General features: G+C 37.7%; 1 protein-coding gene across 2 annotated transcripts in view; it reads right to left on the reverse strand.

Annotated features, from left to right (window-relative positions):
* The window catches only part of LOC134541681 (chromatin-remodeling ATPase INO80-like), a 212,181-nt gene that overhangs the window by 80,007 nt on the left and 104,897 nt on the right, over positions 1-27,277 (reverse strand). For both annotated transcript variants that reach the window (XM_063385299.1, XM_063385300.1), the window contains exons 23-25: positions 23,752-23,879; positions 19,179-19,273; positions 18,249-18,321 (exon numbers count right to left, since the gene is read on the reverse strand). In XM_063385299.1, coding sequence (XP_063241369.1) covers positions 18,249-18,321; positions 19,179-19,273; positions 23,752-23,879 — 296 coding nt within the window. The remainder of the gene's footprint in view (positions 1-18,248; positions 18,322-19,178; positions 19,274-23,751; positions 23,880-27,277) is intronic.

Below are 27,277 nucleotides of genomic sequence, written 5' to 3' on the forward strand. Positions count from 1 at the left end.
AGTGGAAGAGAGATAGATGCGGCGCACGCGTACAATGAACGTAACGGGACAAAGCGTAACGGGACAATGTACGTAACCGGACAAAGAGTCATCCTTTTTCGTAAGTGCAGCCGGCGTTCATCGATTTATTAGACGTTGTCACGTCAATAAAGAAGCTTTGCTCTCCATAGGTAAATTCCACACGGGCATGGAAATGAACGGAAGCAGGTTGTAAAATGTCAACAGACAACCAGGACGCTGAAACGCGTTCGGCGTCCTAGAACACGCGTGCGCCATTCATTAAAACAGTTGAGGTAAAAACGTGCGTTAAGTCCCCCGCCTACATTGGCACACGCACGGTGTGCACAGCTTCCGAGTTGGGTCTTAAGCATTTAAGAATACGCTGAGGGCGGATTGTGAATTTGTTTCTGTATTTTGTTTTAAACCATATTTTTAAACGAGTGGAAATGACTGAAACGCGTGTTTTCAGAGTAATTTTTAGACATTAAACACCGACTTTAGATTCTTGAAAGCACTCAAGGGACTTACATTGGACCTTTAACTTAATTTCTCCACCATGTCGCAGTTGCCCTATGCACGACGAGAAGACTGCGCGCTAGCTTGGAGGCGACACCGCGCTAGAAGCACCAGCGAGCCCGACTCACTACACAGATACACCCCTGACTAGGCGAAGGGTTGGTGAAGCGGAATGACACCGGTATCGTCTCTAAGCCCAAGGGTCTGAACTAGCGCGAAGTCTTCTCGTTGTACACAGGAAGAGTATGATATCTGGGCGGTAACGAGAACATTACATGTCGGAGAAATGAAGACAAAAGTGTATGCTAGTCCCTTGAGTGCTATCAAGAATCTAAAGTGGGTGTTTCATGCCTAAAAATTAATCTGAAAACACCCACTTCAGTCATACTGACTCTTACAAAAATACAGTTTTAAGAAAGGACTACTCATACGTAGGGACCGGAAAAATTCGCGGGTTCGATGACCTGTAGGATGAACTCCATAGTTCTACGTACACTCGGTCAAATGTCACCCACTCATTGGTAGGGACCGGAAAAATTCGCGGATTCAATGACCTCTAGGATAGCCTCCATTATCCTCTGCATTTCTCAAGTAAGCACGCGTGTTCATTGAGTATTATATTGTGAGGCGTCTCCACTGGGTAGCTTGTGATTCGACGCTTCTTTAGTCTCTCATTGGCCCAAAGAGCTCCAGTTAAACTGCGAGCCAATAGCAGAACCAACAGAATTGTACACATGTTTGAATTTAAGCCTATCACGAAATGAATCTGCGAATTTTTCCTATCTCTACTCATTGGCTGCTGTCTTTTGAGACGTCCCAACGTAGCAGCCTGTTATTCGATACAGCTTTGGTTGAGTGTTTCTCATTGGCTCAGAGTCATCCAGGTGAGTTGTGAGCCAATAGCAGAGGCAGCACTGAGGTATAACTATTTTGTATTTTAGCCTATCGCGAAATGAATTCGCGAATTTTTCCGGTCTCTACTCATACGCCCTAAGTGTATTCTTAAGGAAATTTTCATTGACACCACTCAAATATCTTGAGCAGTTTTTTGAATCACGTGGTTCTTTTTTCTGCTGCTCTGCACATTGTTCGTACGCGCGTCCAGGTAGTGTTTGCAGCTGCCGGTGCAGCAGACTGAAGAGGGTGAAGAGGGCGAAGAGGGCGAGAGAATGTGACTCGGGGCGAGACGAATGGTCCGGGTCGACTCTTCGTGCTGGCGAAAGAGAGCGAGACACAAAAGAGAGAGAGGGTACTGCGGAGGGGGCGACAGGAGGCAGACACCACGTGTCTTGAATGCTGAGGCGGGGCCTCGTGGGAAACACACGACACTTCTTCCGCCCCCTTCCCCCGCGGGGCCGAATTCCCCTGTCAGGTGACGTCACCGCCTGCTTGCCTTCTCATGGGATCTCCTCGTCCCTCGAAGCAACTCGAGATACCAGGAACTACATGCATGCTTCCCTCCCCTCCCACGCCAAGTTATCATTCTGCGAGATTTTACGGGGACGCACCACAACGCCGAATTACCACCACGCCGAACGTACAATAACGCCGAAAACCATAACGCCGAAAACCATAACGCCGAATGCCAAATTGACTACAACGCCGACAGCTAGAAAACTGTTTTGTACCACAACGCCGAATTACCACAACGCCGAAATACATTAACGCCAAAAAATGTAATTGCAGGACTGCCACATAGGTTAGGTTAGGTTAGGTTAGGTTAGGTTAGGTTAGGTTAGGTTAGGTTAGGTTAGGTTAGGTTAGGTTAGGTAAGGTAAGGTAAGGTAAGGTAAGGTAAGGTAAGGTTATGTTAGGTTAGTTTAGGCTAGATTAGACTAGCCTAATTTGGTTTGGTTAGGTTAGGTTGTGGTACATTTTTCGGCGTTACTGTATTTCGGCGTTACTGTATTTCGGCGTTGTGGTACACAGCAGTTTTCTAGCTGTCGGCGTGACGGTCAATTTGGCATTCGGCGTTATGGTATTCGGCGTTATTGTACGTTCGGCGTTGTGATAACGACCCGATTTTACTGTCGTTTGAGGAGTCGAAGCAATTGAAAACAGGCATTAAAACGTTTCATCGAACACAAAGTGTGGACCCCCATTTCCCCTCACCATTCATCTTCCGAATTACAATGCAAGTCAAAACAATTTCATATTTCATATTTAAAAAAAAATAGTTACCTGTTTATTCGTCTGCAACTTTCCCTAGATCTATGTTTCTATAAGAAAAATCAAATAAAACTTGACAAGTAAAATTATCATAACATATTCATTCTCATGAACTCATATTTAAAACAGATAAACTAGTAATTTGCTAGTTTATACAAAGGTCTGCAGGTAAGTACTGAGAGTGTTTTGGCATGTCACCACACACAGTGTGTCTGTACCTGAGTTCCGCCAGCATATACCATTTATCTTTTTTTTAAGTAATAAAATAAACCTTTGATTGATTATATGTGAATAAATATATAAATAATACACGTAAAGAAGAGTTTATGTAATTGTTGGCATGTTTTATTTTTACGAAGTTACAGTTTTACTCTGGGCTTAATGAAATTTTGCACACTTGACATTCAAGACTATAGGTAGTAAACTGAAAATTTGCACATCTGACGTTTAAAATAAGAGGAATATTACTGTCTTCACATAATTATTAAAACAGCGTGTTTACAAACTTTTTGAAAACAAATCTAAATATTTAAGGGTAAATTTCTAGAGTGAGTGTTGAACGAAACTGACGCGCCAATTTGGACATGTATAACTTGCGTCAGAGGAGACGCATGCAGTTGGATAAAAGTTGAAAAGAAAGAGGAATTGCTAGTTGAAAGGAAAGAGGACGATGAAAGCGCATAAGTGTGGACATAGCTTATGATGATCAAATGATTGAACAGTCGACGTAGCTGCTCTGACAGCCAATTCTAGCGGCGGGTGCGGAAACTACGTGTGATTCGCGTCCATAAATGTACTTGAAGACACAATTTGTGTATATTAAACTCGGCATTGATTTAAATAATTGTACGTAAAATTTCGAGTCCGAGTTTGGTATAAGTTGAGAACACATGAATCAGGTTGAGTGTTTAGGCCGGTACACACGCAACGTTTTCAGCAACGATTTACCTGCGCAGGTCACGTCGTTGTAGACAAGACGTAGCGTGTAGACAGGAAAACTGCGCAGTTTTGTGAACTGCGCGGAGACGGAACACGGAGAAGGAAAGCTGCGGCCAAGAGCATTTATGTCCGCGCAGTTTAGTCGACCTGCACAGACTTGTAGCGTGTGGACACTTCCTCCGTCTTCTCCGTACACGGGGCTTAGTTCTCCCTCGGTATTTGTGCCGGAACGATCTGTTCAACGATGACCGATTTGTGACAGTGTTCACGTGAATTTCTAACAGAGTTCATTGGTCTGTACAAGTCCTTTCCGTGTTTGTGGCGGGTCAAATCAAAAGAATATAGCGATAGAGACAAAAAAGTCAAGAGTATGAAGCACTTGTGCAAAAAAAATACAAAGAGGTTTACATCGAGGCTAACAGAGATAAAAATCACAAAAAAAAAACATTAATTCTTTGAGAACGGTATACCGGAAAGAATTGGCCAAAGTAAGGAATTCTCGCAACTGATAGGATAAAACTACGGCTAAACTGCAACCTTTTGTTTTTCACAGTTTTACCTGCGCAGTCAAAACTGTGCACAAAAACGTTGCGTGCGGACCCGTGGCGAGTACGTTCAACTGGCTCCCGCTGCAGCGCGGGACGGCGCGGGTATTCGCGTCGCGTGGCCCGCGGCATGCCGGTCGCGTCGCGCGGCGGCCGCTTGTGAACGGTCCAGTGGCCAGGTTCACACACACGCCTCGCTGACACGCGATCACGCGCCGCGGGGCGTGGCTTGGACGGCAGCGCACACGACCCGCCCAAGGTCGCGCTCGCTGCTCACCAATCACAGCACCTACCACCACATCTGCGAGCCACCACGCGTATCTGGTACACCTACACTGAGGGGGTTGCAATTTTTCGAGCGTTACGAAAATTCCGATCGCGCGAGGGGAAAATAGCTATGTATGTGGTGGGGGATCCCGGGACAGGAGGATACGGCACGGCATACACTTTCACACACACCTAAACACATTACTTTTACACAGCCTCTAGCACATGCATTTAAACACGCTTTTACACGGCGTTTAACAGCATTTCACAGACAATTATTTTACATACACCTAAACACACATTTTACACACACTTTAACAAAGCCTTTAAACAGAGCCTTAAACACACATTTTCAGACTCACTTTTACACACTATTTTACACAGCCTTTAACACATCCTTTTACACACGTTTATAAACTTTTACATATTCTTACACACTTTTACACACACACATACATACACATATACATAAGATATTTTGTTTAATCTTAGATGAGGAGTAGGTTCGGTCATGGGCGAAAATCTGTGGGATAACCAGGCGGACCCGCGAAATAGCATTGATCATTCCCAATTCAAAGTTACGATTTAGCAAGCGCGCAAGCAGGCCCCCTCAAATAAGGGATTTTTGATTAGCAGACTTTCTGTAACTGACTTGAGGGGAGGGGAGGGGGGGAGGGATTGGAAGTGTCGCGTCACATTGGGCCGACCCGACGCCAGAAATGTTCAGAAAGGCGGTGTTTATTCGCGCCACTCCGCGCGGCGGCCTCGGGAAACCCGCACAACTCCCAGGCCGCTGAAAGGGTCATTGACAACGGCCTGATGCGGGGAACGTAAGGGAGGGGGCGGGGGGGGGGGGGGGTAGCGAGGACTCTTGTAATCCGGCCAGGCACGCGTGGCATGTCTTACGTCAGTGGACAGCACGTGACGTCAGTAGTCGCTCGGGGCCACCAGCCAGCTCCGAACCTGGCGCGCGTCGCGGTCCTGTCTGCGTTAGTAACAATATTACCTATTATTTTTACTTAAGGTTTGTCTACTTATATTTAGGCGTGAAATCTTTTATATGTGTGCACGCACGATTAGTGGGCTTTTCTAATGAATGTTAAATGTGAATTTTAAAAAAATGTGAGAGATTCTTTAAGTACTCTCCAGAAATGTGTAACATCTAACCTCATTAACGAGCAAATTAATGTGTTCTAATGTTGCAAATAGCCTAATCTTATAATACGAAACTCGGTCACGAAATTTACCGTAGAATACTTTAAAATAATGCTAAGAGTGATATATATATATATATATATATATATATATATGCAATTTTTGTTTTCAACTATATTTCTGGAAGAGAATGACAAGTAGTTTCTGCATCCGCCGCTAGAATTCGTTGCTTGTGCATCTAAGTCGACTAACAAAACTATAAGAAGAAACGATTCCGATGAAGGCAAAAAAGACTTGAAAACAATAATACTAAACACCGGCTTTGGACCTGATTTTCGACAAGGAATTTTATTAAAATACTGTCCATCTTGTTAAAATTCACTAAACAGTTAATACTATAAAGTTTCCATTTTTGCTTTGTGAACTGTAGTTTGCGCCATCTGCCACATATGGCAGCACCGTAGTTATACATTTCCGTTCCATTCAAGAAATTACTCCTAGTAAATTTCGTATACCGAGAGCTAAAAAGTTACACGTCAATAAAACCTGTAAAACATTGATGTCTGCTGTATTTTTTCGTGCGTATGTAATGGCGAAATAATACAGTATGTTCATAAAAGAATGTCCCAATTATAGATTTTAATATTATCAACTGTAAGCGTTGTCGAGTTTTCGTTCGTCACGATTAAAGAGTAACTCAAATCGTTTTAGATAGGCGGATGCATGAGCACTGCATTGTTTTCTCACTTGCAGCGCCACCTACCCAAAATGGCAACTCCAGGACGTAATTTCCCTAATTAGTAGAAGGCGAACATGTAAACTTTACTTGGCAACAGGATGGGGACCCTCCCCATTGGAATCTCTTTGTACGAAAGTGACTGAACGTAGAAGTCCCTGACCGTTGGATTGGTAGTAGTGGTCGAGATGACGAGAGCTATTTTTTTTTTTTTTTTTTTTCGCTGGCAGCCACGTTCGCCTGACATAACGCGAAGTGATTTTTTTTTTTTCATTCCTTTTAGGGGTTAATAAAAGAAATGTGTCTGTCTACGTTCTGTCGCTACCGCTATTTGCCAGGGTTTGAGACACAGAACTGAAGAGGCTATTGCTTCCGTTACTCCCGACTATTTAACCTAAGTGTGGGAAAAAAAATTGAACTTTAGGTTGGACGTGAGCCGTATAACTAAGGCCCGAATTCAGAGTTGACCTTCGAAAGCGCATCCAACTCTCATTCATCTGGCAGACTCTCCACCTCTCATACTTCAAAAACGGCTTTCAAATGACTGCCAGCTGAAAGCTTGTTCCCATCCACTTTCAATGAAGATCTGGCAACATGGCACAAAAATTTTCTTAGATCAAGTACTTGGAGTGTGTGTGGAAAAGCGCCCTATTTCATTTCGGTTGTCTTTTGTCTGCTCTCCCGCTGAAAATAATATTTTGTTTGGATTGGACACGAGGTTAGAGTTACCAGACACTGATAATAAAAAAGGAGGACATTCATCTCGCAAAAGGAGGGCATTTCACTAAAAAGGACAATATAATTTTTTTTAAAAAGCCATTGATTAATTACAATGGAGTACGATATTTTACAATGTTTTGGCATTTAATACAGTTTCAGTATAAAGAATCAAACAAACTACGCATATACAGCATATTAAAAACACGTGCTTCTGCATGTGCTGCTACCTGTCAAGCTGTCATAGAACTACTTACTAGTGGGATGACTCTGCGGACAGCGCGCGCTTTACTCAGAGTGTAACTGCAGGAATTATCCAATTATCTCACTTTATAAAAAAGCCGGACATTTTGGAGCATTAAGGAAAATCCGGCCGGACGCAAAAAAAAATACATATAAAGGTGGACATGTCCTCCTTTTGCCGGACGTCTGGTAACCCTACACGAGGTTGAGAAATTGTCTTAAGATGGATACGTTGCCTAAAATTATAGTGTTTTCTCCAGATGAAAAAGCGATTATTTTAGATCTCGTGAGAAAGCACAAAACTGTAATGGAAAAAAACAAAAACAAATGCAGTTTCTTACAGAGAAAAAAAATTGTGTTTCGAACTCTTGATCCCGATAAAAATCAAACGGGTCTGCTAAATTTCTTATATACCTTCGCGGAACTGGATTTTTATTTTTAAGATCATAAAAAAATTCAAAAACCTCGTCAATGTGATTTGGAAATTCATCCAAATCTTCTGCCATCGCTACAAAACACGTGTCTGATGCACACTTTGCGGGCGAAACGATTTCTTTGAAAACGCATATTTAATTCCAAAACATATTTTACATATCTGCCATACGACAAAAGTGTTTTAAACAATAACAAACATACATGAACACGTTTTATATGTGGGAATTATATATTAAAACCATCAACTGCTCCGCCAATTTTCAACTGAACAGGCATTCGAATGAGCTTCAGACCACATTCACTTTCAAGTGGTTGGCTCTCCTTATCCAGCAGTCAACCAACCACTGAAAAACGTCTCTGCCGAGCAGCTTCAATGGAAAAGCCTTTCGGTGTGTGGATAACCGTCGAAAGAGCTCTCTGAATTCGGCCCTGAAGGTGCGCTTACTGGACATTTGTACGAAAAACTTAAGTTGGTTTAGCTTTAATCTGATGTAGGAGTTGTTGTAAATAGTCGCACTCTGTATTCAGTGCTTCTCGCGCGGGTGCTGAGGAGGACGGGCAGCGCTGGGGCAGGGGGCAGGGGGCAGGGGGCAGGGGGCGCGGAGCGAAGCGGAGGGGAAGCGCGGGGCTCGAACTGGGGACCTCGTGCATGCGAGTCACGTCTCCTCGCCGGCCTCCGACCCGCTCCATGCGCGACCTTGCGACGCCCAACGACCGCCATGGAAACAATTTTTTTTTTTTAATTTCACCTGAGCTTAACGTATCGTCGACCGACGACAACACAAAAGGGCACACGGTGCTAGTACTAGTATAATGCAGGGAACTTGCGAGAGAGAGAGAGAGAGAGAGAGAGAGAGAGAGAGAGAGAGAGAGAGAGAGAGAGAGAGAAATGACGGGGAAAAAAGAGGGGGAAATAGAAAATTAGGGTGGGGACAGTTCCGAGATCACATCCCACAAAGTGCGAGACAAATTTCTTACCATCAAACCACCTTGATGGAAGACGCTGAAATTCAGCCGCTCAAAAAAAAAATTGGTTGTCTGTACAGTCGGTTTACGTACGATAGTTTAACGTGACAACGTCATAACAAAACATTGATGAAATAATTGCATACTTTTATGAATAAAATTGAATATTTTTTCTTGAATTAACACTATTTTGTATGGATACAAAGGAGTGAAATCAAATCTACAATTTAATTAATAAATTTACTTTTATTTGCACTCATTAATTCAAATATGTTTATTACTTTAACGAAGAGATTATTTTAACTATAACTTTTATACATGTTTGCTATTTAACTTCTTCTAATCTGTGTTATTCTGTTAAGGATAGGACGATGATAGGAAAAGTAGGAAACGAATGGGAGTGTTTCAAGTATAATGTGCCTCGAAAAAGTCAAATCGATGGTTGTTCCAATCGAGTGGAACAGAGATAGATGCGGCGCAAGCGTACAACGAGCGTAACGGGACGAATCGTAACGGGACAATGTGCGTAACGGGACACTTTTTCGTGCGTGCAGCCGGCGTTCATCGATTTATTAGACGTTGTCACGTCAAAAAATCATATTAAACATTGTACACATATGATTGATTTTGCTCAGTACTTCTAGCATTGAAAAAACAAGTTTGGAAATAAATATTCATGAATATATTTTTTATACATTAGGGAGCAGATATTGTTGAATTGTTTTTTTAAAATTATATTATCAAAGGATAGAGTTGCGAATTCCGAGTTGCGAAAACATGTAAAAGTATGATAAAATATGTACACGTTTACAAAATTATTGGAAAGTATACGAAATCATGCGCAGCTGCTGCCATCTGCCACTGGCTGTAAAAGATTTTTCAATTCAAAAATTAATAAAAAAAAATAAAAAAAGCACCATCGAGTAGTATTAGTTACATACACGTACGTTACGTTAACTCCGTTAGCTTCTCACGTTCGTTACCCTGTTGTTCTGATATAGCTATACCGGGCGTAGAGAAGTTCCATTCCCAAAACAGAAGTGAGAAAGGACAACCTTGATTGGAACCGGCTCTTACCACTGTCGACCGACCACCTGACGGCCACTGGCACCACAAGAGTGTGACAGGCGAGCCCTGCGCCCTGGTGGCGCGCTCAGGCGCGGAGACAAGACGTCCCGTGCTGGGTAACACTGTCTGCGTCGTGGAACACACCACTCACCACTCGTTTCAACTGTTGAATTTTTTTGGGTTCAATTTTTTTGTGCTGTCATCATTTGTGGGTTTTTTTTCGTTCTCTTAGGCCATTTTTCTTTATTTTTCTTTGTTTGTTGACCATATTCCTGTTATGGAATATTGTGTGGTGTTTATATCCTGTTGACAACAGTAATTTTTTGCTTAATTTGTGTTTTTGTCTTTTGGGTTTTTGGTTTTTTGTAGTTTTCTTCTACAGACATACATGTTCTTGGCAATGGCGTATGTCCAAAAGCTTACATAAAGTCACACCACTCAGGTCTGACAATTCTCGCGGTATCAAGGGCGGATCCAGAACGAGGCTCAGGGAAGGGGCCAAATAAATTTTTCTAATAAATTTTAGTTCATTTAGAATTGGAATACCGAACAGTAAGTTTTTGTTTGGTCTTAATTAGCTTGCTGCTCTATTTAACAGTGGGTTGGAAGCTGAATAATAATTTCGTAGTTCGTATTTATTCGTGTGCATTTGATTTCTGGTTCAAAAACGTCATATTATATATAGCACTGCAGTAAAATACTTTAGTAATTTTGGAAAACTATGATTAGAAAAATCAGAAATTATTCAGGGCTCGGGGAGGGGGGGGGGAATACCGCTATGGCCCACCTTCTGGATCCGCCAATGCACGTTAGTACCCGGGGTACTCTGCTTCCCGACCGTCCCTTGCAAAGTATCGCACGACGACAACCACACGCAGCAGTTTACAAACACCGCTGGCAGAAGGATGCATAAACCACTGGTAATACTTTGAGAACTGTCAAGTTTGCGTGTGAAGTTACACGTGGTGCTAGAAGTAAGAAACTGCTGCCCTGAAAGTGGCGAATGCAAAGCAGGCTGAAACCTCAATAAATTGTATTAAACGGCTTCGAGACGGCTATGAGGACGGTTAATAATCACAGTAAATACATGGACTTCTCGAACTAGGGTTTTCCACGCAGTTTCGAGATGGCTGGATCTTCGCTGAAACCACTCAATATTCCTACTTCCTAGTACTAGTTCCATTGTAAACAAGTTAAACATGCAGATGTGATGTTTTTATTATCTCAAACCTGTAACCTTTACCTGAAATTACTTCATTATGTTTATTGTCCATGTATCGATTCTATAGGTAGATTAATGATTTATTCTTTTATGAATTTAATAATGTTTTTATAAATTTATGGGATAATAAATACAAATTTCCAAGATGGTGGACATAACGGCTTACTGGAGGCTGGTAGTATAGAATTTTAAGCCTAGGTTTTGTTGATACTCCAAGAATGATGCTTGTTAATTTTAAAAAGGTTTAAAGCGAGAGGAATCAGTAGGTACCCATAAACTTGCCAAGATTCCTTCATAATTTGTCATCAGCGTTCTCTGAAATCTTAAAACAGTGAAGCCACAAGCTCGAACTGACTGCCATCTCCCGCAGGAGATGAAGCGGCAGGATGCAGAGATAACATCTCTCTCGACCGGGCCCAGCTGTCGATCCCACCCGCACATCCCGCCCCGCCGAAGACCACGCGGCCTGGTTCCTGGTTCGGGAGCGTACTGCGCTCCGCCCGCCAGAATACCAGCACACGACCCACACACGCCAAGTCGAATGTGTCCCGTTACGCTCATTGTACGCTTGAACCGCATCTCTCTTCCACTCGATTGGAACAATCATCGGTTTGACTTTTCAATCATGTTTTCTACGTTTGAATTATTAATATTATGTAATTTAACGATCGTCCACCGATTTTCAGCACAATCGGTACGGTTATTTAAAAGTAATGTTGAATTTTCAAATACGTTTTTAACGAACAATGGTGTTTTACAGTTACAAATAATAATTCAAATTACACCCGGGGTCTTTAGCACAATGTTTTAAAAAAATATTGTTTCACATTATAAATAAGTTTGGTGTATTTGGGATGCGTATTTGTCATAAAATCGTATTATTAAAACGAAATAATATAATTCCCCTACGGTGCTGTCATCTACTGTGACGGACGCGAACCGAACGAATCGCGCTATCTATCACTTTTCGCGGCAACCAGGCACTCGTTAATACATATTTTCCTTTGTTTATCGCGAGGGGCGTTATTATTAATGAATTATAAATAAAATTTCGTGCCCGGGGCCACAATTGCATATCATTTTGAGCACTGGAATACATAAAAAGGTAAAATATTCTCGACGAATTTTAATCTCGGCCCCAGCGCACCACGAGCGTCTGGGTTGGAGATTTAAGCCGAAATTATTTCTTAAACTTACTAATACTTATTTTATTAACTGCAATGGCATTGTTATTAAATTCTACGTTTAATTTCACGACGAACAAACTTCGTCGTTAAATGTGTACTTGCGAAAAATCGTAAAACATTTCGACGATCTTTAAGTTAAACAGCAAACATGTATAAAAGTTATAGTTAAAATAATCTCTTCGTTAAATTAATAAACATATTTGAATTAATGAGTGCAAATAAAAGTAAATTTATCAATTAAATTGTAGATTTCATTTCACTCCTTCTTTGCATCCATACAAAATAGTGATAATTCATTAAAAATGACTGAATTTTATTCATAAAACTATGCAATCATTTCATCAATGTTTTTTATGACGTCACGTTAAACTATCGTCCGTAAACCGACTTTACAGACGCCGGCTGCACGCACGAAAAAGTGTCCCGTTACGCACATAGTTCCGTTACGCTGTGTCCCGTTACGCTGTGACCCGTTACGCTCATTGTACGCTTGCGCCGCACCGACAGAAGTGAAAACTTAAAACTTTGTTTACAAATGTGTAATATGAAATAATTTCTACGTCAAATGTACGTAAGAAAATCAATCTGATTACTAGTATAATTTCAAGTATTTATTCTTTTATTATTAAATAAGTAGCATATGTCGGCGAGTGCAGTAATAATAGGTTATGTTAGATATTTGATTACAGTTTATTTATATGAAAACTTGTTCATAATTATATTTAAACGAAAAGTTAATGTGATTTTCATTGCTTATTACAACAACAATTTCGGCAATAAAGGTTAATTATTCTTGCATTTTAAAAATCTGATTACTAGTATAATTTCAAGTACTTATTTATTCTTTTATTATTAAAATAAAAATGATTCAATTTTATTAATAAAAATATGCAATCATTTCATCAATGTTTTGTTATGACGTTGTCACGTTAAACTATCGTCCGTAAACCGACTTTACAGATAACCAATTTTTTTTTAGGTATTTTATTTGTGCTTAAGGTCTCGTCAGCAGGGATGTCATGGACACAATAAGCACACCACGTCGAAGAAGGACACTGGTAAAGGCTCCGGCCTTGACGCATAGCGTACTTTTCGGGATACCGTGGGAAACAGAAATAATGGCGGCCTAGTCGAAATTCTAACCCGGGTTCCATAGAGTGCGAATACAGTGTGCGATCGCGCAAAATCGTTCCAATGTACCTCAGACCGTATTCAACCTGGAAATAATGTTTGCGAGACACACGTTTCTTCACCGTCAAAACACACACAAATGAACGGTATGATTGTTTCAACTTGCTCACGGAAATGACGTCACCAATTTTAATAAATATTTTACCACCACTTACATAGAGCCTAGTAATGAAAAACAACAAACTATACACGTAAGAAGATTACTATATAATGTGTTTGTAATAAGAATTACGTTGGATTTATTGATAAAATAATTGTTAACAACCTGTTTATATGGCCAAAACAATTTATAGATAAGGACTGGAAAAATTCGCGGTTTCGATGACCTTCAGGATAGACTACACAGTCCTCAGTATATTCGGGAAAATAACGCCTGTTCATTGGCTGCTGACTTGTGAGTCGTCTCAACTAGTTTGCTTGTGATACGATACTTCTTTAGTTGAGCATTTCCCATTGGCCCAGAGTCGTCCAGATGAACAGTGAACCAATAAAAAAAAAAAAACCAGCTTTAATGTATGTATTTGAATTTTAGCGTATCGCGAAATGAATCCGAGAATTTTTCCGGTCTGTATTTATAGAGGCCAAAAACTAAACATGTCCGAAATGTTCTAGCACCCCACAGCGGGTCGTAAAGTACAATTCTGTGTACTTGAATTTGTACTACGGTTCAGTTCCTTTCTCTAAGTCGTGACGAACTATCTCCGCCATTTTGTCGCTGAACGCCGACAGCGAGGCTGCGTCTGTATCATCGGGCGAGGCAGGAGGGTCGTCCCGCCCAATTTGAACGTCGTTAATTTCTTTCTCTTTCGCTCCTGATCCCGCGAAGGCTAGGAAAAATTGGGGAGAGGGGAGGGGGGTTAAGGGGTTGGGGGCGGGGGGATGTTAACGAGAGCAGCTGCGACCGAAAACCGTTAAACACAAAAAAATAAATAAATAAATTACCAAAGGTGGCCTCGGCTCGCCCTATCGGTGGCAGCTCTACTGGAACCAAATTGATTATCAGTCTGTGGGCAGACCCGGGCTGGATTCAACCCCCGCGCCGCCCCCAGTCTTAATCACCAGTCGGACAGATGTTCCCCTCGACCAAGGCACCTGGGACATCGCCCCCTTGGGCGGCCTTCAATTTCCAAACCGGAGAGACTTCTTGGTTCCGCTGTGACGACCCTTTGCCAAAGTTAAGGCCCTAATTCATAGTTTTGCTCACATTTTTAAACATTATTTTTGCCATCAATTACCTATCAGGGAAGAAAAACACCACCTACAATGTTGCAAATAAAGCTCTAAACTTTTTAAGGGATGCAATAATAATTTTCTTCAACCATAATTTACTTTAAAAAAAACACCTAATTTAATTTTTTTTTTAATAATTTTTGCTTAAGAAACCTGCATAACTGTTTTTGTACACTATACAAACTAAGGATGCTGAATAAATCTGTAACAAAATATACACAGAATATTTTATTTTATTTAGATAAAACTTTCTAAATAACTTAAACTAAGTGAGTTCAGCCTGTAGCCATTAGATGTCAGACATGAAAATTGTTAAGAGGTTTCTCATAGAAAATACATAGAACATTGACAAAATTTTAAAGCTTAATCATACATGGTATTTAGGGTTATACACATATTTACTATGGGTGTCTTTATTATAAATTCATATGTACATGAAGGTACATATGTACAAAATTATCGGTGCTGTATGTTAGAAATTTTCATTTTTTTGAATTCCATTCTACTTCCTACTTTTTGCAAGAGTGAGATATCAAATTTCACCGTAGAGCTTCCGCTTTCTGCTGTGGACATAGGAAACTCCACAATGTGTTGTTAAGACTCTTTTTGATTATGTTTAAAAACTGAGGGGTTTTTAAGTTTTAGTAAACACCAAAACATCTTTCAAGCAGTTTCATACCAATCTGTCGTCATAGTTAACACATGAAAAATACTACATAACTTAAAATGAAGAACATACTGCAGCTAAAAGATAAAATATGTGCATATGTGTTTGTATTCAGAATAATACAGTTCTTACCACAAAATCATTCCATTATCATTTTAAAACATTAGTTTCCGGTAAGGGTGCAAACACTTATAGATCTGAGAAAATTATTTATTCACAATATTGGAAGTGCAACAATAATAAAGTAACAATTAAGATTTGTCAGCAAAATCACACCGAAGTTTTACCATGCACTGGTTCCAATGTGCATGTTATTAGTAGAGACCTGCAAAATTCGCGGATTCATTCGGTGATAGACTAGAATTCAAACACATATACCTCTTAGATGATTTTGCTATTGGCTTACTGTTCATCTGGACGAATCTCAACCAGTTATAAACCCTCAACCAAAGAAGGATCGAATCACAGACAAACCAGCTGAGACGACTTACAAGTCGGCAGCCAATGAACTTGCGTTATTTGCCCGAGTGTACATGGGTATGTGCAGTCTATCCTGAAGGCCATCGAAACCGCGAATTTTGCAGGCCTCTAGTGATTAGTAATAATTAGCACTAACGGGCACTGGGCCTCTTGAATTGACGTGACTTTAATTAATCAGCACTGAGCTGGTACCCAAGTGTTTTTGTGCCAAATATAATCTTGAAAGTTCCTTGCATTGAAACCTATGTGCATTCTTGCTAAATATAAAACCCTGCATTTAACTCTTTTTTAAATCAACCTATGTGCATAATTGAGCATCATTTAACCTTATGTTACAATCTCAGTTTTTTCCTTGTATCTTAGCTTTTTAGGGGAAAAAAACTGTTTGGTTTGTGCATAATTCTTTTACAAAGATGTTTGTTGCTCATGTTCAACAATGATATGCAAACTGAAATAGCAAGGCTATGCATAATACAACTCCACATTCTTAACACTTTAAGCATTCTGAAAAGTAATCCAAATTGAAAAGTTCTGTAGCTTTTTTCCTTCATAGCTTGAAGTAAAAGACAGCCATCTATGAAAATAGTTTGTAATGGAATTCAAAAGCTGACAGAAAGCACTCTTGTGATGCACAAACTACAAACAATACAAATAGAAATAGAGCCAGAGGATTTATGTTCATCGTGGCTGTAAGATAAGAAGTGATCACACATTTGCTAATTGTTTTCGACCAGAACCTGGTTTACAATAATGAGACTATTACAAAACCAAACTGAGAAATTCGCAGTTGTAATAACAATAACTAAAACAAAATTAGTAAATGTTATGTATAGCAATATATATGTTATGTATAATAATATATATATTCACAAAAAAGTCCGTGACATTATTAAAGAAAAAAATGACATGACAAAATGATTATATGCATAAAGATAATAATTCAATTAGCTGGGACAAGTAGAATAATGCATAAATAGGCCTACTGAGTTTGAAGTAAGTTATGCATTATTTAATGCTTTTAGTTTTAAAATAATGCTAAATGGTTACAAATTTTTATTTGTGCAGTCATGCTCACGAATATATGTATTCTAAAACATATTTTTTCCCAAGAATGTTTGGGAAGTTTTCTTTCCCAATACAATTCATATTGTGCTTCTTAAATCATAAAATGGCCATCCATGTCAACGTAAGTGGTTCACTTCTGGACAGTGTAGGGGAAACCAACTTGGTGGAAACACCTGAACGATTATTACACATTCGGGCAGGAGTTCTATGAAAACTACAATAAGATGGCAGCAAATAATGTACGTATATAGTAATTACTGTAAACTTGCTAAGCAGTTAACAAAAGGAAGAGCTGTTGGCAGTCATTTGCCACACCACAAAACTCACAAACACTTGCATAGCTCATAATTAATGAGCATGAGACCCAAGTGGCATCACAGAAAGAGGAACATCCAAACTTTTCCAAATGTATCATTCGGCAACTATCATGCTTCTGCTACTTAAAGAGGCTAATGCAGAAACCACAATGACAAAGAACCACAGGGGACGGTGTGAACCTGTATGTGTAGGCTGCATGTCAATCATCCACTTACAAAATCCCAGACAACCACTGATTACAATAATTACACTAGAGCAGCAACATGTTTCACGCACAATGAGTTGGCACCACATAAGGGAAAATCCATTCCACTTGATATTGCCTAAATTAAAATGTCATGTTGAAAATCTTTGGTGAGTAATTCATTTATTTTTGCATGATTTGCACAGTATCACACTAATGTTCATAATCATTCATGAGTTTCACATGACTTATGCCCTTAAAGCAAGAATAAAATTAAAGTATGAGGCAAAAGAGAGAGAAAAAAAATCCTAAGCCTTGAACCTCAAATGTTCTACTAACAGTGAGACAAAATTACATTGCAAATTCTGTTTACCATTTCTTTGTGCAGTTTTGTTTCCTGGTGACTAACAATTAGATCAAGTTCTGCTGTTATCCATTATCTGATTGTATTGGATTCTCCAACTAACTACCGTAAACTTAGTAAATAATTGTAAAACAATATGCATTAGAATCTGCATTAAAACAAATAGAAATTTTTACTTGGTTGTGTTATCCTCATCAGTGTTTATAACAATGAGGGTAATGGCACATCCTCGAAAACATAAAGATACAACGAATAAATCAGAGTTCAACAGATTGAACACACCATTCACAGCCAGTTTCACCACTTTCAGACAGCTTTTTACAAGTGACGATTGTGCAGAAAAATTATTGAACACACTTCTGTTTGTAAATTTTTTTTATAAATGCTAGTGACAAATGTTTACTTTAAGTGAAATGTCCTCAAGCCAACATGTTTCATAAATAATTATTAAAATGTCAACATTTTCCTGGCGCAAACCTACAGTAATATTAAAGGGAAAATGGTTTATGAGTACACTTTGACTTTTGCTACAAACCAAATACATGCACTATTTAAGAGTCAAGCTCAACAGAAAAACAACTCACAGTATCAGCTGCTGTTAGGTTGATGCCAAGGCCACCAGCTCTTGTACTCAAAAGGAACACGAAGATATCCTCTCTGTGAACATGAGAGAAAACATATAAGAACCAATTATGATAGAAGGGACGCATGACCCTTACAGAGCAGCTGATACATATTTACAACAGCCCCCTAAACAGTAAAAAAATGTTTTTTAATATATCAGCTAACTAACCATAAATGGATGGTCTAACTATGCATATCACCACTTCAATAACAACAAAAACAAAAACAACACAAACAACAATAATTTTAATTTTTCGACTAAGGGTTAAAATAGATAAAAATTCTAAAACAAATTTTCAGAGTAAAAATATTAATTCTTTTAGTTTACTTGTAACTGTTTAACAGTATCAACATATTTATTAGACAAACTGTTTCTGCTTAGCTTACATCAGTTATAATTTAAAAAATCAAGGTAAATCAAATATTTGCAGCAGAAAATTGTACCATTCTTAATGTACAAATTTTTTACGTAAGCCAATACAATTTTAGTTAAAAAAAAAAAATAACAATTTGGGGAAATTGCAATGTAAAGCACGATTTAAAAATGTTGTACCTGATAGCAAAACATTATTTGCACACAGAAATTGTTTTTAAACTTTTGGAAGCAAATGTAGATGATGAAGAAAAAAAAAATAAAAATCACAAAGACAGTATTTACTGAGAATACTCTGAAAGATTAAATTCTTTGAAAGTTTCTTTACTTCAAAGTATCGCAATCACTGTTTTATATTCTTGAAACCAAATTCATTACAGTAAATTGAAAAAAAATGTTGGAACTTTTGTTATCAGGAATTTCCTACATGCTAGTTTAGACACAACTTCTTAGTTAGCGCAGCTACAGTGGGGTTACAGAGATTGTAAAATAACATCTTCAAGACAAAGAGACGCACCTTGACTGAAAGTCTGCTACCATGTCCCTTCTCTCGGAGATCTTGGACGAGCCATCTAGTCTCATATACGTGTGCTTGCGATGCCACATGTATTCCTACAACACCACATCATGCATCACTGAATAATTATTAACACAACCACAAACACACAAGTGTTGATCCCCCAATGGGTGAGCAAGTAAGTCCTCCTGAAAAATCACGTAAAGAATTAGCAAAACAAAACAAATAAGCCAAACTATTTAACTAAGTCCAACATGCACACAATAAATTTTCATACTCATTTCAAAGTAAAGGACGCATGGTTCCAAAGAGAATCATTCCCGCTGCAGATCAGAAGCCATACAAAAACTCTACAAACAGCATTCATTTTTGCATACATGTGATGGATTTCAATTTTTAGAATACTCAATTTTGTATATAATCTTTAAGAACAAAATTTAACAGGATGAGAAGAGTAGTGACTGACAGGAGAAGAATGAAAGTTATAATTTATAAAAACAATAAATTAACTGTGAAACTTGCATTAATGACTATAAAATTTGTCACCGACTTTTTGGTTGTAATCACTGCCCAGCCACACTAGGGATTTTAGATTCAAACCCTCTCAGACAGAGTATTTTTTAAAATTTTTTACTGTACATTCACATGTATTATTAATAGCAATATATATAATTGTGAGCAATTCAATTCCTGCAGCACAGAATACACTGACCTCACCACAAACAATCTCGGGCAAAGAAGGAATGACCACAGAGCAGACAGACACTACGTATATAAACCTACAGAACAAACCAGTTAATTGCTCATGCATAATCTCAAAAAGAAGATTCTGACTCCTTTTTTAACACTAGAATAGCTAAGAACAGACACTGAAAACTAGAAACTCATTTCATCACAAAGCCTATACAGCCTACTGGCTTAAACATAAAATGAATCTTCCACTTACAGCCTAACAGTGCATATTTCAGTTAAGAAAACTTTCTCTCGCTCGCTTCATAACATACATATTACATTCACACAAACTAAAAAAAAATATTAAAAAACTGATTTGGCAAAATAGTATTAAATCAAAATCATGAATTTTCATCACAGAAAGCCGACTTAAACACAGTTGGTTGAAGTACTACTTTGGTGTGAATGGTTCTGGGTTCAAATCTCAAGTAAGGCTTGAATGTTGTCTTGCTTTATAATATTAGGCATATTTTAGTTTACAAGCCACCCCCAATCGGCCTGCATGAAAACAAGGATGTCAAATAAATAAATATAGTAATATACAACTCATTGCAGAAGTAGGATGGTGGTGCAGCAAGAAAAAGTTTAAAAAGCACATCCCAGACAACACGTGCTTTCTGAATTGAGATTTCCGCAAAGCTTCGTCTTGGTTTCTGCGGGAAAGAACTGTAACAAGCACTTGCCAAGACAATCAGCCCCCCCCCCCAGCGACACGGCCCGGTGGCCACGGGGAACACGCACATGTGCATCAAGTGTTGCCAACCGTGCAGCCCATTCAGCAACGAGCAACCTTCAATTACACCACTGCCCCATCCTGGTGAGGGCTACTGAGTGAAACTACCCGTGACAAGCGCACATGTGACCGAACAAAACAGTTCCCTTGGCTGTGTACACTTGCTCTTCCATTCACTCCCACGACTTGAATCAAGGGAAGTTCGAACCAGTATCCACACAAAACATAAACAAGTAAAACAATACATCAAAACTAATGGAGCTGTGGAAAATGGGGCACAAAATATTAAGTACCTATATTCAAACATTCAAATATAGAATTCAATTTTAATTGTCACATTGCAAAAATTCATGAGTATCAGTTAAGTAATTTCATACAGAAGACAAAACAAACACCAAACCATAAGACACATTAGTAAATTTTTCCACTCTGCTGCAGATATGATTGAATGTGATTGGTTAAAACAGCCTTGAATACTAACATCACACACACCAGGGCAACCAATTAGAGACCATCAGCCATTAGCATTCTTTATCACACACACACACACACACACACACACACACACACCTTAACCTATAGTGCAATTTTAAAGCCAGGTCGTGACTTTGGAATATGTGGCATCATGATTCATAACGTCACTATATGGAGAAAACATATAAGTGTAGTAGCAGTACTTTCAGATAGAACAACTACATATTGATATTAAAAATGGATAAATTTGTAATGAGATGATAAACATTTATGCCGAAAAACAGTTAAAGAGAGCCAAATAGGTGATGTAGTATATAACATGTTTGCAGCAACCATGATTTTTAGTGACAAATTAAAATTGTTAACAAACAACCTGAAAACATTCAGCAGAAATATACCAAATTTAGACAAGTATTTACTCTGTTCAAAACAGGATTGGCTGATTTAAACTACAATGGTTTAAAACATGATTTAAAACAAGTTTTTTTTATATAAAAAACACACAATTTTTTTTTTAATAATGTAATTTTAAATATAATATCATAATTTTTTTTAATGAGAGGTCTAATTCCACTCTCACAACAACAAAAATTTGGTCATTAATGATTTTTTGTGATTTAAAAGAACAAAAAAATATATACTAATCAAGATCATACCATTTAAATTATATGAATAAGTTGTAAATTATACCCAGCTAAATAATATTCCTCTAAAATTAAAAATATTAAATAATTAATTCCTATTTTATGGGAAATCCCCTGACTACTGTAAATACCAGTTCTGTGAGAAATGTCCATTCTATGGAGAATCTTCTTCCTGTGGAGAAATACCCTTTCTGTGGTTAAGTCCCAGTCAGATGTGCAGATTTGCTGGACTTCAGTTCTTTGATGTTACAACTTTTCTGGTTCAACAATGAGTGGTAGAAAGCAGCATGTTGTGTGGTTTTTATTTTAACATGCTGAGAACCAAACTGACTAAAGTGATAAAAAAAATTTGGTTTAAACAAAAAAAAAAGAGCTTGTTTTTTTTGACGTGACAACGTCTAATAAATCGATGAACGCCGGCTGCACGCACGAAAAAGTGTCCCACTACGGATGTCCCACTACGGATGTGTACTGTTTGCTCATTGTACGCATGCGTGGCATCTCTCTTCATACTCATTGTACGCATGTGTGGCATCTCTCTTCCATTCAATTAGAACAACCATCGATTTGACTTTTCAATCATGTTTTCGTCGTTTGAATTATTAATATTATGTAATTTAACGATCGTCCACCGATTTTCTGCACAATCGGTACAGTTATTTAAAAGTAATGTTGAATATTGAAATACGTTTTTAACCAACAATGGTGTTTTACAGTTACACATAATAATTCAAATTACACACAGGATCTTTTGCAAAATGTTTTAAAAAATATTGTAACACATTGTAAATACGTTTGGTGTATTTAGGATGCGTATATGTTATAAAATCGTATTATAAAAACGAAATAATATTAATTGCCTATGGTGCTGCCATCTACGGTGACGGACGCTAACTGAACGAATCGTGCTATCTATCCGCTAAAGTGAAAAGTTAATGTGGTTTTCATTGCTTATTACAACAACAATTTCGGCAATAAAAGTTAATTATTTTTGCTTTTTAAAAATCAGATTACTAGTATAATTTCAAGTATTTATTATTTTATTATTAAAAAAGTAGCATCTGTCGGCGAGTGCAGTAATAATAGGTTATGTTACAATTGACTAAACAATTATGGTGATTCATATAATTGATGATTGATATTTGATTACAGTTTATTTATATGAAAACTTGTTCATAATTATATTTAAACTTTATAGCTAAACGCCAGTTTCTAAAATTAATTACAAGTCATCTACACGTGAACTGTTTCGTCGAATGCTTATAAAGTTAAGTGAAAAGTTAATGTGGTTATCATTGCTTATTACAACAACCATTTCGGCAATAAAGGTTAATTATTCTTGGATTTTAAAAATCTGATTACTAGTATAATTTCAAGTATTTATTCTTTTATTATTAAAATAACAATGATTCAATTTTATTCATAAAAGTATGCAATCATTTCATTAATGTTTTGTTATGACGTTGTCAAGTTAAACTATCATCCGTAAACCGACTTTACAGACAACCAATTTTTTTTTTCTAACACTAGTTAAAAAATTGGTTGTCTGTAAAGCCAGTTTATGGACGATAGTTTAACGTGACAACGTCATAACAAAACATTGATGAAATGATTGCATACTTTTATGAATAAAATTGAATCATTTTAATTTTAATAATAGAAGAATAAATACTCGAAATTATACTAGTAATCAGATTCATTTTCTTACGTACATTTGACGTAGAAATTATTTCATATTACACATTTATAAACAAAGTTTTAAGTTTTCACTTCTGTCGGTGCAGCGCAAGCGTACAATGAGCGTAACGGGACACAGCGTAACGGAAAAATGTGCATAATGGGACAAAGCGTAACGGGACACTTTTTCGTGCATGCAGCCGGTGTTCATCGATTTATTAGACATTGTCACGCCAAAAAAGGTGTCAAAGGACTCGCACACAAAAGCTGGCAGAAACACACAATTCACACTACGTGCAGTGAAGTGACCCACCTCCAGCAAGTCGATCATGCGGGTCATCTGGGAGTAGATGAGCACACGGTGACCCTGCTCCTTCAAGGTCTTCAGCAGACCGTCAAGGACGTACAGCTTCCCCGCGTCCGTCACCAGCGTCTGCTTGTCTGCAACAGCCACGGTCCCGCTCGCACCACGCCCAGACACGCTGTGACACCTTGCTCTCCGGCGTCAAGCGTCAATGTTTGGTGTCCGGAACAGCGATGGCCAACTGGCACCCCGCGGGCATCGTCTACCCTGCCTAAAGAATCTTCCAACACATATACATACTATCATTAGTGATGGGTCAGATCCCAATTTCCTCAAATCCAAATCTCGAATTTGAATCCCAAAAATATATTGAATAAAACCCCTCGAATCTGAATCTAGGATAAAAAAATAAAAATAATTTACAAGAAATGAACATTTTTGACTATGGTGTTCAAAATTTTAACTCTTCTAATGTGTTTTTCACAAAAATTGCATTTCCAGAATTATTACATACAAATATTGTATTTATATAATTACATTAAACAGCTTTGGGAAATGGTAACAGAATTGGTATGAAGAAAGAAATTGACCTAGTAAATTTCACAGATTATCAGTGTTGAATTTTTTTAATTTACTTTATTTCCTCTCATATTTTTCTTACTTCCTTTTTTTAGTTCTTCGAATACCAAGGATTTGCTGGCACTTGAGGATTTAATTGGCTTATCCGTAACTATCATGTATAAATTCTGTCATGTAATTAGCAGCCTGCAAATACATAGAATAAAGGGGGCAGCTGACAGTGTTTAGAAGCCAGAGTATTTTTACAGAAATACTCAAAAATAATGTATTCATGTATTCCATATATTTTTCAACAATTATCACTTTAAATATTACTTTTTTTTTGGTAAGGGATCATCCATTAATCACGTGAGGCTCGAAAGGGGGGGGGGGGGGGGGGTCGGGAAAAATCACGAAATATCACAAGGGGGAAGGGGGGTATAGAGAGATATCACGTGTATTTATTTTTTCGCCCGATTTGTACTAAACCGAAAAGCGACGCGTGACCTTGACTCGCCGTAGCCAGGCAACAATATCCCCGCCCGCCGCAACATGAACCACCCGGCTCGGCTTACCAGTCGCCAGTAAGACTGTGATTTTGGCGCCGAATACATGCGTAAATAACATATAAGCCTTTCCTTTATTATTTTTATGCCAGTGAGAATAAACCTGCAACCTTAATGTTTGTCTGGACATTTTTATCACTGTGCTTAATTTTCCAGAATTAAATTATTTTTAAAAATATTTTGTACCAAAAAAATACACGTGATTTATATGGGGGGGGGGGGGGGTGGTTAGTCTGAAACCTCACCAAAAATCACTAGGGGGGAGGGGAGGTTAAAAATTTGCTAAAAAAACATCACGTGATTAATGGACGACCCCTAAATACTATATTTACAAGATTTAATTTACGTTATTATACATGCTATAATATTTTTATTTGTCACCTTACTGAACATATAAGACAAAAATTTTGTAAAAATGCAATATTTTTATACGTATCTGATTCTCGGATTAGTTTCAAAAATGATATCTGATCCTCAAAAAGAGAGAAGTAGGCTATCACCATTGAATATATATAACTTATAGAAGTCGCGAGGGGATAGGATTTATTATTCCAATTTTCGGATCCAAAACTGTGGTAGTTGTTAGCTCCGCCGCTAGACAGCTCTTCTTTCCACAAGAGGGTGCTCGTAGTTACCAGCTTCCACGCCAGAGCGCTGTAGCGTCGCTTTTTTCAAGGTCATGCGCGTAATTCTCTGTCTCACTCTATCGAGAGGCGGTGCCTTTTGTTGAAATCCGAGCGCTTAGATACGGACGGGCGCAACTGAATTGGAGGAGTACGGCCACCGAAAAAAAAAGTGCGGTTAAAAGATGCCAACATCAAAATTTAAGTTTTAATTATAAGAAAACTACAGAAATTCCTTAAACGTAATAACGTAAAAAAAAAATACTGACATTCGTAGTTCAGAATTTATAAAATGTTGTGTTAACGGAGTGGCGCATTGAGTAAAATGGCAAAACATAATTTGGAATAATTCTAGACAACGTTGAATGATTTTGGTAGCTATGAAACAACTATGGCTGCGATGACTGTTTAAACGCGTGCACGTAATGTTATTAGTAACTGAAACTAATGGTATGATGTCATACTTTGTGGCTATGCAGTTTATATTTTTTTTAACATAAGATGAAGCATTTTTACATAATGTTTTGATTGTTTCGTAATTCAAAATAAATAATCTTAAACGTTATATGGTGAATATTCCCAGTAACAAATGACCACTAAAAAAATCAATTTTGCCAACATAGATCTGAAAAGTTAACGATTTACTATGTTAAGTTGCTTATAAATAACGCACATTTCCCGGATCTCCAAAGAAAATAAGAGTTTTTGTTATAGCATTGAGTTGCCACTCTTTATATTCCTTGCTTTGAGGTTAGATACACAAGTTATGCTCGTAAAAACGATGAGCAAGTATTTTGAATACAAATATATTTTCTTTTAATAACCGAAAGGTAAATATTATTTCCATGAAATATAATACAATTATTTAAACACAGACAACATATAAGAGCTATTTTTTGTTTATTATTCCATCTGGCGTGATAAATTTTATATTTTAAAAACAGTTTGTGGATTTTTATTATAAAATAAATATTTATTTATGACAACAAATTTAAGTTGTTCAAAAAATTCACTTTGGTATGAATTCAACAAAATTCATGTTATTCAGGGCAGAAAATTAGAAACTACCAAAAAAGATTATCTACATTGCTGTTTTATGTAAATCTGTGAACGGACTTAGTAAGTGATATATTTATAATTCCTCATTTTAGCAACCCATTTTAACACAAGAGAAAAAGCATTTTATACTAAAAATTATTATGTTAAACCATTAATTAGCAGGAAACATGTATGAATAATCTATTTAAATTTGCATTTGAACAGTGAAAATTATTTTGCAATAATAAATATATTTTATCATCGTATATCACGGATATAAAGTTTGTATTTCCATCTAATCAGAAGAATTATGACACAGTTAATTAAATTGCTTTACAAGTTTTTATTCACATGAAAATCATTAAAAATTGGTTGGGTAGTTATATAAATATACAAAAACAAATCATTATACATACAATTTTATTATCTTAGTGGATTTAAATTAATGGTGTCCCAGTGACTACTGCGAAGAAAAAAATCTTGCGAAAGGTTTCCTCGTAATTGAAATTCGTCAAAAAAAATCTATCTCTCATTTCTGGTGACATTTCTGACAAGTGGTACGATGAAATTTGAGACTGGCAAATGAATGTTGTGAAGCAATAAACAAAATATCACATTCGTGAACTACAAATGTATAGTTGTTTTTATTTTATAGTAAAATTATATCTAATAACCCGTGGCTTTGCTCACGTAATTTCCGGGTATTGCTGATATTCTACCATTTTAAGAAAAGTATGTATTAAATTCCAA

This window comes from Bacillus rossius (assembly GCF_032445375.1).
Source record: "Bacillus rossius redtenbacheri isolate Brsri chromosome 4 unlocalized genomic scaffold, Brsri_v3 Brsri_v3_scf4_1, whole genome shotgun sequence".
Lineage (NCBI taxonomy): Eukaryota > Metazoa > Arthropoda > Insecta > Phasmatodea > Bacillidae > Bacillus > Bacillus rossius.